The sequence below is a fragment of the Rhinatrema bivittatum genome, chromosome 9 (assembly GCF_901001135.1).
Source record: "Rhinatrema bivittatum chromosome 9, aRhiBiv1.1, whole genome shotgun sequence".
NCBI lineage: Eukaryota > Metazoa > Chordata > Amphibia > Gymnophiona > Rhinatrematidae > Rhinatrema > Rhinatrema bivittatum.
This window is the reverse complement of record NC_042623.1, coordinates 133,457,359-133,471,852: the sequence shown is the minus strand read 5'-3', so window position 1 is coordinate 133,471,852 and position 14,494 is coordinate 133,457,359. Positions and strand designations below refer to the sequence as shown.

General features: G+C 44.7%; 1 protein-coding gene across 2 annotated transcripts in view; it reads right to left on the bottom strand.

The window, feature by feature from the left end:
* The window catches only part of STAG1 (stromal antigen 1), an 815,655-nt gene that overhangs the window by 109,797 nt on the left and 691,364 nt on the right, over positions 1 to 14,494 (bottom strand). For both annotated transcript variants that reach the window (XM_029617274.1, XM_029617273.1), the window contains one exon: positions 3,846 to 3,994. In XM_029617274.1, coding sequence (XP_029473134.1) covers positions 3,846 to 3,994 — 149 coding nt within the window. The remainder of the gene's footprint in view (positions 1 to 3,845; positions 3,995 to 14,494) is intronic.

Sequence of the window (14,494 nt, the reverse complement as noted above, 5' to 3'; positions counted from 1 at the left end):
TTAACATGGACCCTTGAAAGACCCTGCGGCCTAAGGTGTCTAATGCCTTCTGGCCTTTTCCAGGAGGTGCAGAGGAGTGAGGACGGGTCCTTTTAGCTTTCCTCTGGGCTGATTCCACAACTACAGATTGGTGGGGTAATTAGCTCTTTTGAAACCCCAAGGCTTGCTGTACTAGGAAGGTTGCGTCGGTCTTTTTGTTGACCAGAGGCACTGTACCTGGGTGTTCCCAGAGGCGGTGCACCGGGATTGCCATAACCTCATTTGGGGCATCCACAAACTACAGGACCTCTAACATTTTGTGTCTAGCGTCCTCCTCCGTTAAAAGTTTAAATGGAAAGTTTTCAGATATCTCTCTGACAAAACTGGCAAAGGAGAGGTCTTCTGGAGATGAGCATTGCCTCTCTTCCGGGGGTGAAGGCTTTGAGAGAAGTTCCTCTGAAGCATGTGAGGAATGGTCAGAAGAGGCATCGTCCCATGGATTATATGGGGGCTCTCCTTCACCCACGGATCTCCAGATGGAGGGAGAAAAACCAGACCCAAGGGGACGGGAAGGCGGCACCAATGGAGGGAGCAGCACTGAGGCAGATGGTGCCGGCACAGATGTTAGGGAAGGGCGCAGAGGCACCGACATTCCTGACTGTCCCAGAATGGGTTCTGGCATCGGTGGTGCATCTTCTTCCTCCAAAGAAACCGGAATCTGTATTGATACCAGGGGAGGCATTGATGGTTGGCTTGGTACTAAAGGACCCGATGGATCGGGTTGCGATGGCAGGACACCGATAAGGGTGTCCAGGCGCATGAGGAGCGGTGCCAACATGGAGGGCGCTGGTATGGGAGCTGGCGCCGGTGGCAACTGGAAGCCCCGAAGGGCGTTCAGCACTGCCTGTTGAAGTACATAGTCCAACTCCTCCCTAAAGGCTGGCATGGATAACACAGCACCCAGGGTGGAAGGCAGGCTAGACACCACCGGAGCTTCCACGGGGGTACGTGGAGGTTCGGTGCAGATATCGGTGGAGAACGCCTCGGGGACCCAGGTCCAGAGGAGGATGGGGGCTTCTCTCCCCGGGCCCTCTTCAGAGGTGGCTCTGCCGAGGCCGATACTGCTCTGGTGTTGGTGCTGTCAGTGCCGGTGTCTGTGCTTGCTGCGGTGCTCGGCCTGGTCCTTCTCCGGCGCCGAGGATGACGATGCGGGAGACTTAGAGTGAGTCGATGCTGGCAAAGGTCGTTTTCCTGCTTCTCTTTCCTCCCAGAAGGGCTGCAATGGAGAGGGACTTAGTTCAGATGACCCCCTCAACTTAATGCACCCAGCATTGAAGTTGATGGAGCGTTTTGTTTGGGCCCAAACAAATGCTCCATCTTCTCCAGGCAGGTGCGCCAGCCTTTGGGGGTCATCTGGGCAAAGCTCTGGCACTAGTGTGTGGGTCCATTGTGGACATTGTCCGTGGGCACTCGGGACACTTCCTAAAAACCGTCGCCATTGTTAAAAATAGGCAGTGTGCGGTCGGTGGTCGTCATCACTGTGAGGTGAAAAACGGGAACAGACCATTTGATCACGAAAAACTCACCGAACGTCGGAGGAGTCAAAGCGCGATGGGGGACCCCAGTGATGGGGATATGAAGTAACCCAGCTGCGCCGAAAAAAGAGAGACTGAAGGGGGACCCCGTGTGGCCACAGGGTTAGTGGCATGCTGGGCATGCTCAGTATGCCAGTCAAAGCTCTAGAAATTTTGACAAAAGTGTTCCGTGACACCATCCTGCTTGTCCTGGGAGAAAGAGAGATACCCATGCCAGAAATGAAATTCAAAGTTGATGATTCAGAAGAACAAACAAATCTCAGTGTACCTGGAAATTGTGATAGGGCAAATTGACAAACTAAATAGTAGCAAATCACTTAGATCAGATAGTTTATATCCCAGAGTATTGAAAGAACTGAAAAAAGAAATTGCTGACTTGCTATTAATAATTTGTAAACTATCATTAAAATTGTCAACCTGAAAACAGGAGGGGTGCCAATATAATGTCAATTTCAAAAACAGGATCTCAGGGTGATCCAGGAAACTACAGACCAGTGAGCCCGATGCCTGTGCCAGGCAAAATGGCAGAAACTATCATGAAGAATAAAACTGCTGAACATATAGATAGGCACAGTTTAATGGGACAATGCCAACACTGATTTAGCAAAGGGAAGTCTTGTCTCACCGACCTGCTACATTTTGTTTGAGGGCATAAATAAACATGTGGTTAAAGGTGAGTCAGTTGATAGAGTGCATCTGGATTTCCAGAAAGCATTTGACAAAGTTCCTCATGAGAGACTTCTTAGGAAATTAAAGCCATGCAATAGGAGGCAGTGTCCTATTGTGAACTGCCAACTAGTTAAAAGATAAAAAACTATAATTAGGGCTAAATAGTAAATTTTCCCAATGGAGAAAGTTGAATAGTGCCCCAGGGATTTGTTCTGAGACCACTGCTTTTTAATAAATTTATAAACAACCTGGAAATGGGAACAATGAGTAAGGTTATCAAATTTATGAGTGGCACAAAATTATTCAAAGTTGTTAAATCATAAGAGGATTGTGAGAAATTGCAAGAGGACCTTGCAAAACCAGGAGACTGGGCATGCAAATGGCAAATGAAATTTAATGTGGATAAGTGCAAAGTGATGCCCATTGGAAATAGAAACCCAAATTATAGCTACACATGAGGAGTAACCATTTGGGAAAAAGATGTAGGCATCATTGATAAAACAATGAAATCATCTGCTCAGTGTGCAGCAGCTGCCAAGAAAGCAAATAGAATGCTAGGAATTATTAGGAAATGAATAGAGAATAAAATACAGAATCATAATGTCTATGTATTGCTCCACGGTGCAACGTCATCTTGAATATTCTGCGCAGTTCTGGTCACCGCATCTCAAAAAGGATATAGCAGAATTAGAAAAGATACATAGAAGGGCAACAAAAATGATAAAGGGGATGGAGAGTGCCCCTATGAGGAAATGCTAAAGAGGTTAGTACTCTTCAGCCTGGAGAAGAGATGGCTGAGGGGAGATATGACACAGGTCTATAAAATGAGTGGAAGGTTAATTGGTTTTCCCCTTCAAAGAGTACAAAGTCCAGGGGGACACACAATTAAGTTACTAGGTGATATATTTAAAACTAGTAAGAGAATTTTTTTTTTATTCAATGCATAATTAAGCTCTGGAATTCATTGCCAGGGCATGTGGTGAAAGCTATTAGTGTAGTTGTATTTAAAAAAAAATGTTTGGACAAGTTCCCAGAGGAAACATCCATAAACCATTATTAAGGTGGAGTTGCAAAAATCCTCTTCTTATCCCTGGGATAAACAGCATGTAATCTATCTACACTTTGGGATCCTGCCAGGTACTTGTGACCTGTTTTGGCCACTGATGGAAACAGGATACTGGGCTTGATGGACTTTTGGTCTGACCCAGTATGGCAAATATTATGTACTTATCTATAATGTAATTAATTTAATATGAGGAGAGAGAGAGACATACTGTAGTTGGGGAGAGAAGGTGGATGGCTGATGTTAGTGTGTGAGGCAATAACATGGGGTGGCTTGGTAAAGGGAGATTAGATGGCTGGCTGGCTGACAGAGGAATGATGGGGGAAAGAGCTATGGTGGCAGCAGCGGCCTGTGCAGGCCAAGACATGAGTGCAAGGTCAGTAGCAGTAGTGGCCCATATGATTAGGCAGCTGGGTCCAGTTGGCCTCTGGCATAAAAGTTTGAGAAGCATTGGTCTAAAGTACTGTTGCTCCTTTAGTAAATCATATCCAACTTTCTCTGAGTCTCACACATTTTATTTTAAACTCTGAAACACTCACTTGTGTAATGTGGCCACAGCCTCTCTAGTCTTGATCTGATCCAGACCAAAGGTGAGGGCAAACCTGCGGGCAAGCTCCTTAATGCCACTGACATGGGCAGATGTCCTGTCCAGGTTGGGTCCTTGTTCCTGTACGAGCTCGTTGAATAGCTACAAAGACACAAACCAATGTAATGTTCAGGTAGGTGCTCTTAGAAATACCATTAAACATTCATGTCAAAGAGCAAGCCTGTAACTGTCGCTTCCAATAAGACTAATTTCTGAATAAGTCAAATTTTAAAAATTGTATCATTCTTCTCACTACAAGCATTTATCTTCTCATTTGGTCTCTTATAGTTCTGCTATCCATTTTTCATCATGAAGCTATCATTCATGGCCTTTTCTCATTCCTTATCCAGTTTTCATAGTGTATGTGAGGATCAGTGTGCAGAACTTTTCTCTTGCCAGCAGAGACCCTTAATGGGCCATGTTACATGCTGGTCAGTCCTCCAAGTCATACTTGCTGGTAGCCATGTTCCCTTGCACTGCCACTGGAGAAAAGCCTGCCTCATAGTGAATATTGTGCCTCAGCTTGGGTCTTAGTCGTATTCCTTTTTGTGGCCCTTTTTGTTTTACTCTACTTTGCTCTAGTTTGTTTGGTCCTAGTATTGTAGCCTTCTCTATTTCTGTATTTGTTCTGGCTGTTTGTTCTTGTTCTGTTTAGCTCTGTATTTGGCCTTAGTATTGTGGCCTTCTGGCTTTGTCTTGTTTGTGGTTTCCTGGTACCTATTTGTTTATTCTGTGTCAGTCTTATCTGTCTAGTTTAGTGAACACCCTTTAGTTCCTGTCCTAGTTCCAGCTCAGCCCTGTCTGTCCTGTGGATATCTATTAGGTCTATAATATGTGCATTTTTTGCTAAATCCTGTCAGCCACCAGAATCTGAGGGCTCAACCCAAGGGTAAGGTAAGCTACTCCAGGCATAAGATCCCTGGTACCAGGCCAGTCCTTTTCTGCACAGCTTACTCTTCTCGGGTCCAGCCCTCTCCTGTTCTAGGGGTTAGCAAACACTGGCACCAACACCATCACGTTGGAGTCATTATGCAAAACCAATTCCCTTATCCCTTCCATTCAGTTCTCATCAAGGGAGTTATGTACAGGCATTCTGTTTACTCTTGCCTATGAATCTATTCGGGGTATGTATGTGGGTGGTGGTGGTGGTGGGGTTAATGAATTATCATTAATATTTTTTGTTGGCTTTTCTCCCTAAAAAGCAACTTGCAGTACTGGGCTTTAATCAGTCACAAGATGTCACTGTAAAGGGAAGCTGCTTACCTGCAACCAGTGTTCTCTGAAGATGAGGGAATCCCAATCACACAGAAAGGGTGATGCTATTGTCACTTGGCACTGATATGGACATTTTCCAGGGCTTTCTAGGAAATTCTTAGAAATCCCAGCCCTGCAGGTGGCTTAATGGAAGGCTGAAAATAAGCCAAGCCTTGCATAAACCTAATTAACGATTGTACAGAAATAGACCTTCCTTCTACATACTAAAGAAAAGCACCAATTGCAAAAGAATGTACCTAACAGAATTGATTTTTATAGTCTAGATTCTTAAATAGGTATATGTTTTCAAGAAGTTTTGTGTGGGATAGGGAAAAGGATCTAAGATCTTGCTTTCAAACCAGATGGCAAACTTCCTCCATTTGAAATGATATAACCTTCTAAGGGATTCCTTCTTAGAAGGCAAAGTGCTTGAGATACAGAAATCAGAAAAACCATAAGGGCATTTCAACATCCAAGCTATAAGGGTGAGATATTGGAGAATGAGGTGAAGCAATGTTCCTCCATTCTATATAATCAGGGTTAAAAAAAATTCAAACTAATTTGGTTCCCAGTCCTTTAAGATTTACCCATCAGGGTACCAATCTATGTCAACCAAGAGGGACCTATGAGAATTAGTTCTCTGGCTTTTTCTAGGGTTTAATAAGGTTTTTGCTAGGTGTTAGAGGATACACATACAGAAGTTCCTTTCCACAAAACAGTTTGCATTCCACTTTCCTTTTGGAGCTAAATGATGGTATCTCCCTGTTCTGAGCTGTTGAGAAAAAGATATATCTTGGGATTTCCCCACTGAAAGAGGATGCTGCTCAATACAGCATAACTCAGGGACTGCTCGCAAGAGTTGAGTGGGCAACTCAGCCTGTCTAACAGTGTTTTCAATATCTGCTAGATAAGTGTTTCTCAGCATTGTCCTTATTGAGGCAGCCCAATATCACAGTCTGATAGCTATCCAACTCAGGAGAAGAGATCCAGTTTCTCCTTGCTTGTTAAAGTAAAACATGGCTATCTGGTTGTTAGTTTGAACAAGGACAATTTTTTTAAACCTTTAAAATATAATATATTGCCTTCAACTCAAGACGACTGATATGCAAAAGAGTGGAACCCATTTAAATGTGATCAGTAAAACTGAATGATTCTAAATTAAGAAGGGCATGCCCTTAGTCAGAGTAGAAAGGGAAAGTCAACAAAATTGAGAATCTCTTATCTTCTCCAATATACTGATGCATTCCTGAAATTGCTGAATGGCCCAAATCCATTGGGACTTTACAGGTCACTGGGCTTCTCTCATTCGGAGATATGCCAAAGGTATGAAATGGTCTATTGAGCCCAAAAGTGTCAACCTCCTCAGAATGGGCCAGGCTGTCTGCATTACTTCCTACATTCTATTGTGAAAATAACCGCATAACTTCATAGTGGTGTAATGACAACAACACAATCTCTGATGACCTCGCAGACTATGCCACCTGGAGCTTTGGTATTTGGAAGTGACACGATTGGCAAACAGGGCTGTTGTGGAGGGATCTGTGGCTAATTCCATGATGTTACAGCCATTGTTTTCCCTTTAGTGGAGATGCCGTTGTGCTGCTGTCCAGCTGACCAAAGTTTCTGGGTCAATATGCTACAAGGAAAATCCTCTAATTTTATTGGACTTCTTGCCGTTGGATTCAGATCCTGTCCTGATTATGCATTTTGCAATAATTGGTGCCCAATAGTTTCCTCATGTTAATCTGTTCATGTGCAGGTGCCCTCTAATATTTTCATCATGCCCTAAAAGTCCTTTAGCAATCAGCAAGAGGCAACCTTGCATAGGCTTGTGTAGCTGGAACCTCCTAGACAAAGTCTAGCATGATAATTCAGGCTATATGATGGTTGTTGCATAACTGGATGAGGCAAAAGTATGCTTTCGAAGCAATGGTACCCATTCTGCTCATCCATTGTGGGAAGGGGCTAGAAAATTTGCCCGAAAAATAGTCCAACTAAACCTATGCTGGAATGGTATACTCATTTAAACAGCATCACTGTCATTCGTAACCACTAAGTTGGGGGAGGGCAAGTCAGAATGTGCATCAATCCCTTTTATTTCATCCAGATACGTCACATTCGTGATGGACAGATATGAGCTTTAAAAAACAGATTTGAAGTGGGTTCCAGTTCCAAAGTTGAAAAGGATCACTGAGTTGCCATGACGTTCGTTGTTTGAATGTACAAACAATAAGCATTTGTCTTTTGAGTGTTGCAAGTTGGATAAAAGTGGAATCGAGTACCTGTTTTCAATTGCCAACACATCTAGTACTGAATTGTGTTATAATTGAACATTATTTATTACAGACGCAGATATTGAGCCCTTGAAAACTGATGTAGGTCTGAAACACGGTCCCGTGTCGGGCTTTAGACACGGTGGCTTCTGCATGATTATGGAAATTGGATAATTTGGGCATGCAGATAAGTGTACAATCATAATTTATTTGAATCTTCTATGAATCTTAATTTCATCATGATGTTTTGATTAAAGAAGCTGATTTTATTTGCAAAAAAACTTTAAAAAATAAGAATTTACACGAAAGTGGGGTCACTTGTCGAACATGACTGATAATTATAAAGAAGGCTGAGTCCTAGTTTGATCACTATATGATGAAGCAGAGTATGATGGTCATATAAATCTTTATTGAATTGATGGCATCTTGTGATTGTTAGTGGTATAAGAGGACTTACTTGGTATTTAGATATAGTGATTATCTTAGATGTAGTCATAACTTTTTATGCTCACTGATGTACATAAATGTAACCTTTATCATACTTATGTAAACCAACTGCTAACCCTTGTAATAAATAATTTTCCCAAGATATTCCCATCATACATGGCATATCTGCAGCACTTTCCTACACAAACTCACAGAGGCCTGTGTTCATACACATATGCTTTCTATGTTGTCTCAAAAGCACTGTAGGCCAAGCAAAACAATCTTTTCATAGTAATCACCTTAATTCAAATAGGGAACAATGGACTATGTAGGTCTGCTGGGATGCTGTGTGGGCTTGGAACATAGTATTCTGATTGTTTTTCTTCCCGAACAGTCCAAAGTCTGACACTCATGGCTTGGAGACATCAAGGCATGTTTCTTAGACTTCTTGTTCCTTTGCAGGATGGATTCTGTTACCACAGACTGGAGTGGCAATTGAGCCTGGTCAAATCCTCCAGCTGACTGTACTGTGTGTCTACATTTTTCTAACTGGGAACAGCAAGCGTGAGGTTTCCCAAATACTTCTGCACACATTCTGGAAGAGCGGATGGATAGGCACTGCACCAGTTCCTCAGAGGGATCAATGTATTTGAGGAGACTGAATATTGGTGCCCTTACTTCTTGTACAATCTTCAACTCAACTGGAATGACACCAGCCATTACCTACATAAAATCAGAAAAGGTCTTCATTAGGACACCTGGTCCTTGGGTTGCAAGCGATGGTCAGGAGCATGCTTATTAATGGACTCAAATTCCTCTTTCCTGTATGAGGAAACTCAAAACTGCTCAGAGTCATTCAATAAAAGTAGGTAGTGACATATGGGTTGATGCCAATCCATACGTTGACATGCTTTTGGTGCCAAAGGTCAACTCTTGGGATCAGTCTATGCTTCAAATAGAACTGAGATAATTGATTATGTTGCTCAAAAAGTTCTAAGCCAAAAATATGATAGCCTCAGCAAGTGGACTGATCTGCTCTGCAGCCTTTAGAGGACCGCCAAAAGCCTGAAGCTGGACTTCAAAAGACCATCACAGAGATTGCAAAATTACGGTAACCTTCAGTTGCAGCCTCTTTTGAGATCAGAGCTTTTGGAGCTGTGTGATGGAGACAGGCACTGATGCCTCTGATTGATCCTAGATGCTGTGAATCTTTGCCTCTGTGCTTGAGCACTTGAAGCCAAATGCTTGGCTGCGAGCATGGGGACACATCTATGAAATCTCTTCTTTAATTTCAGCATGGAAGGGGTATATGCTTCCTCCTGCACTTTCATTAAATGGTGCTACTTCATGGTCCTGCTTCAGCTTTACCATTCATTTAGTAGAGCTAGTCTTTCAGGTCTGCAAGATAAGACTACATTCTCATTTTGCAGATCTTGACTGCCATTGAGTAGATTCTATAAAGACTCAAATCAAGATTCTTCCCCAAACTCTCATAACAGTACTGCTGATGATTCGAGATGGATATCATCTGCCTGCATGTTGTAAAACTTAAAGCTGCTGAGCGCCTTCTTGGAAATACTGTAAAAAAAACCCCCAAAAAAACAAACAAAAAAAACCCCCCTGACAAGACAAAATCAATGTTAGGATTCGTGGGTTTTGAGGACCCTTGGCCCAAGGTGGAGGTTGATGTTACCTGTGGGGTAGGGCCCCACAGGTCCTCACCGTCGGGAGGCGAGGTAAGCTGCAGCAGGGACACGACTATAGTTCAATAAAGTGAGAACGTCCTGCGTCACTGCCACGTGATCGCAGGTACCTCCACTGTGAGGCGCCTTGAGGAGCGGGATGGAGAGGCACAGTTCAAGGAGCCACAGTACTTAGGCAGGATTGAAGATACAATGTACCAGAGAAGGAAGCTCCAAGGCAGAGGTGCGTTGGGCAGGCCCCAAGGAGCGGGGAGCGTGGAGACAGGATCTCTGAAGGAGTAATACAGAGACTGTCCTGAGGGGCGGGACAGTGTAGCAACAGAGTCTCTGGTGTGATGACGTAGGGGCTGCCCCGAGGAGCGGGGAAGCGCAGAGTCAAGTCTCTGATGTAGTGACTTAGGCTGCCCCGAGGAACAGGGAGTGTAGAGTAAAGCCACTGTGTAATGACGTAGAGACTGCCCCGAGGAGCGGGGAAGTGTAGAGTCAAAGTCTTTGGTGAAGTGATGTAAAGGCTGCCCCGAGGAGCGGGGAAGTGTAGAGTCAAAGTCTCTGGTGAAGTGACAAAGGCTGCCCTGAGGAGCGGGGAGGCATAGAGTCAAAGTCTCTGGTGCAGTAAAGGCTGCCCTGAGGAACGGGGAAGCATAGAGATGGGATCCCTGAAAGGCAGTGCTGAGGCTACCCCGAGGAGCGGAGAAGCGGGCTGGCAGGATCTCTGGTGAGGAGCGCAGGAGCTACCCCGAGGAGTGGGGAAGCCTGGAGACCAGGTCTCCTGAAGGAAGCACAAGCAGGTCCCCGAGGAGCGGGCACCCGAGCCAGAGTCCAGATCAGCAGGTGGAGATCCAAGGAAGGAACCATGGGTCCGGAAAAACAGGAACAAGCACCAGTGAGGCGAAGGAACTCATTGCCAAGTCAGTTTGCATAGGCCAAAGGAGGTGCTTAAATATTCCAAGGTAATGATGTCATCAGTCGGAACGGCCCAGAGATTCCTGCTATTGGTCTTTTAAATAGAGAACAGATGGCGCGCGCGTGCCTAGGAAGGCCCAGAGTCGGAGCGTGGGCTGACGGCATCTCAGCCGCCATGTGGAGCAAGGAGGACCAGGAGCAGTGTGGCAACAATGGCTGGCCAGAGCCATGAGTTCCCCTGGAGTGGAGGGCCAGGCATGGCAGGATATGAGTTGGGTCGGCCGTGGCCGCCAGGGGCCGACGGTCATAACAATCAAAAGAAGGATTTTTTATTCAGACAACCACCCAAAAAGAAAAAACACAACTGGGAGCTTGACAGGGCTCAAGGTCCAAAGAAAGTCCACAAAAAACCAAAAACCACCCAAAAACAAAATGTGCTGTTAACACTGGGTAGGGAAATAGCAGGGGCACAAAAAGCTTTTCCAAGGCACACTGATGAACAAATGACTAAAGCAAAACAAGTCAATGAAAGTCTAAATTACCAAGGTAACACTACACTTGTAGAATAAAAATCTATACTGCTGTGTAGAAAAAGACAACTTAGGAATGCTACAGATATGCAGGAATATGAGAAATACTATGCATGCCCAGACAAATTTAGAAGAATTTCTTAGAAAGACCTAAAAAAAAAAGTCTAATTGGAAGAAGTATGATCAATACTAAACAATGATGATCTGAGTGATGGGTGATTCTGTTTGTCTTCACAGAAAAGCTTTTTCCTTAGCATAATAATATTCCCAGTCCTCAGAGCCTGAGAAGCTGGAGACTATGCACCCTTCCTAGAGTGTAAATGGAAAGGAAAATTGGTTCTCACCTGCTAATTTTTGTTCCTGGAATACCACAGATCAGTCCAGACTCCTGGGTTTTGCTTCCCTGGCAGCAGATGGAGACAGAGAAGAAAAGTTTTACTGACACTGCTACTTAACCTAGAGTGCCACCTGCAATCCCTCAGTATGACCTGTTCCCAAGCCAAGATGAGAACAACTATAACAACTGAGCACCCCCCCATCCCCCTAATGAGCAGGAGGAAGGCAGAGCCCCAACTCATAACTCTGTGCCCGGAATCTCCAGGAACATGAAATAAAACACCATTGAACCCAACAAACAACTCTGAACCTTGATATTCTAGCCATGATATCCTAACAATATGAGCAGACTTTCTTGAACGGGTGGGGCACTGGTCTGATCTGTGTTATTCCAGGAGTGAAAATTAGCAGTTAGGAACCAATTTTCCTTTCCTGTTCATACCCCAGATCAGTCCAGACTCTTGGGATATAACCAAGCTCCCCTAAACTGGATGGGACAGAGATAGTCCCACTCACAGTACACTCTCTCCAAACCCCAAGGAGTCCGTAGCCTAAACATCCAAGTGGTAATGTTTGGTGAAAGTGTATAATGACTTCCAAATAGCCACCTGACAGATTTCTTGCAGTGATACCAGCTGATACTCAGCCCACGAGGTCACCTGGGACTGAGTCGAATCAGCCCTTAGCCCTTCTGGCACGGGACAACCCTTGCAAATGTATGCTGATGCAATCGCCTCCTTCAACCAATACGTATTCGTAACTTTGGATACTTTGTCCCCCTTCTTGTACCCATTACAGAGAATGGAGAGATAATCCAATCTCCAGAAACTATTAGTCATCTTGAGATACTTCAACAATGCCTGCTGAACATCTAACATGTGAGGCTCCCTCGCATGTGGTGTGGATGAATCCAAATCTGGAAAAGCAGGAAGTTCGACTATCTGGTTAAGATGAAAGGCTGAAAATTTTTTTGGAAGAAATGAGGGTACTGTGCACAATGACACCCCGACTCCATAATCTGCAGAAAAGGATCTCGACAAGACAAAGCCTGAAGTTTCGAAAGTCTCCTAGCCAAACAAATCACCACCAAAAAACACACCTTTAGAGTTCAATCTTTCAGAGTCGCCTTCCTTAGTAGCATCCCCCACAGAACCAAATTAAGATTCCATGAGGGACACAGCAACCACAAGGGAGATCGCAAATGCTTCACCCTCCATTAGGAAACGAACCACATCCGGATGCGAGGCCAGGGAAATTTCCTTCATCTTGCTTCTAAGACAGCCTAAGGCTGCCACCTGCACCCAAAGAGAATTAAAGGCTAACCCTTTAACCAGACCCCTCTGCAGAAAAGACAAGATAGGAAAAACTGAAGCGCAAGTAGGCTGCACACTGTGCTCAACTCAGCAAACCTCAAAACCCCTCTACACCCTATTATGAGTCAACGATGTGGATGGTCTTCTGGCCTGCATCAAATGTGGCAATTACAGCCTCAGGATAACCTTATCTCTTAAGCGTTGCCCTTCAAAAGCCAAGCGACAGACAGAAGCAATCTGCTTGATCCAAACATAATGGATCTTGTTGAAGAAGACCTGGAAGGTGACCTAACAGGTTGTCCATCACCAAACTTACCAGATCTGCGGATCATGACTGATGAGGCCACTCTGATGCCACTAGAATCACTGTGACCACGTGCCTCTCTACCCGCAGTAACACTTTGCCCACTAATGGCCAAGGAGGAAACACAAAAAAGAATCCCCCTTGGCCATGGTAGAACCAGTGCATAGATACCTTCTATTCTGTGCTCTCACCTGCAACTGTAAAACCAAGATGACTTGGCGTTCCGGTTCGATGCCATCAAATCCACGTGGGGAGTTCCCAACTAGATTGAATGAGCCACATCGACTCCTCTGATAGTTCCCATTGTCCTGGATCTAATTTCTGCTGAGAAAGTCTTCTTGTACGTTTTCTACTACAGCTATGCAGAACGCTGCTAGGATCGCTAGGTGCCACTCCGTCCAGAGCATCACCTCCTGTGCTTCCTGAGCAACTCGTTGACTCTTGGTTCCTTTCTGCTGATTGTTATATGTCACCGTATTTACATTGTCTGACAGAACACATACCACATGGCCTTATAACTACGGCAGAAAGTACCTTAAGGCTAAGCATATCGCCCTCATTTCTAATCGATTGACAGACCATAAAGCTTCCTCCGTGGACCACTTGCCATGTGCAACCTGTTCCTGACACACCACTCCCCAGCCAGATAGACTGCCATTGATGGTCACTACTACCCAATCTGGGACGTCCAAGTCCATTCCTCATTCTAGATTGGCTCAACCAAACTACTAGAACCGACTAGACCTGGAATCCTTGAGTGGGAGAGGAATCTGAAATTCTTCCGATAACTGATTCCAATGAGAGAGGAGCGCTCTCTTCAGGGGCCGCATATGAGCAAAAGCCCAAGGAACCAACTCTAGCATCAATGCCATGGATACCAGTATCTGCAGATAATCCCAAACCTTGGGAAGTGAGAGCTGCAAGGTCTGTGAACCTGCTTCTGTAGCCTTACTAGCCTCTCCTTCTTAAGAAACACTTTCCCAATCTGGGTGTTGAAATGAGCTTCCAGGTATTCCAGGAACTGGGGGGATGGTATTAAGGGATTCGTTGCGAGGTTCACCACCCATCCCAAACACCTTAACCTTTTCTAAGACCCTCTGTACAGCCTGATGACAGAGTTCAGACTTTGCTCAAATGAGCCAGTCATCCAAATACAGGTGGATCGGCCCCACTTTCTCCTAAGTGCTGCTGCTGCCATCACCACCATTACTTTGATGAACGCTGCCAACCTGAAAGGAAGGGCACAAAACTGAAAGCTGAAAAAACCTCAGGAGCTTCTGATGCTCCGGCCTGACTGGAATATGCAGATATGCCTCTGTGAAGTCTAAGGATACTAGAAACTCTCCTTTTTGAACCACCGCTATGACAGAACACAGTCTCCATTCAAAAGCGTGGCAACTTGAGAGCTGCATTCACCTTTTTTCAAGTTCAATATCGGTCTGAAAGTTCCCTCCTTTTTTGGTTTCACAAAATAAATGAAATATCTTCCATTTCTTTGTTCCTCTCCGGGAACTGGTACTATTGTTCCCAGACTCTGCAAACGGTCTACCATTTGGGGAA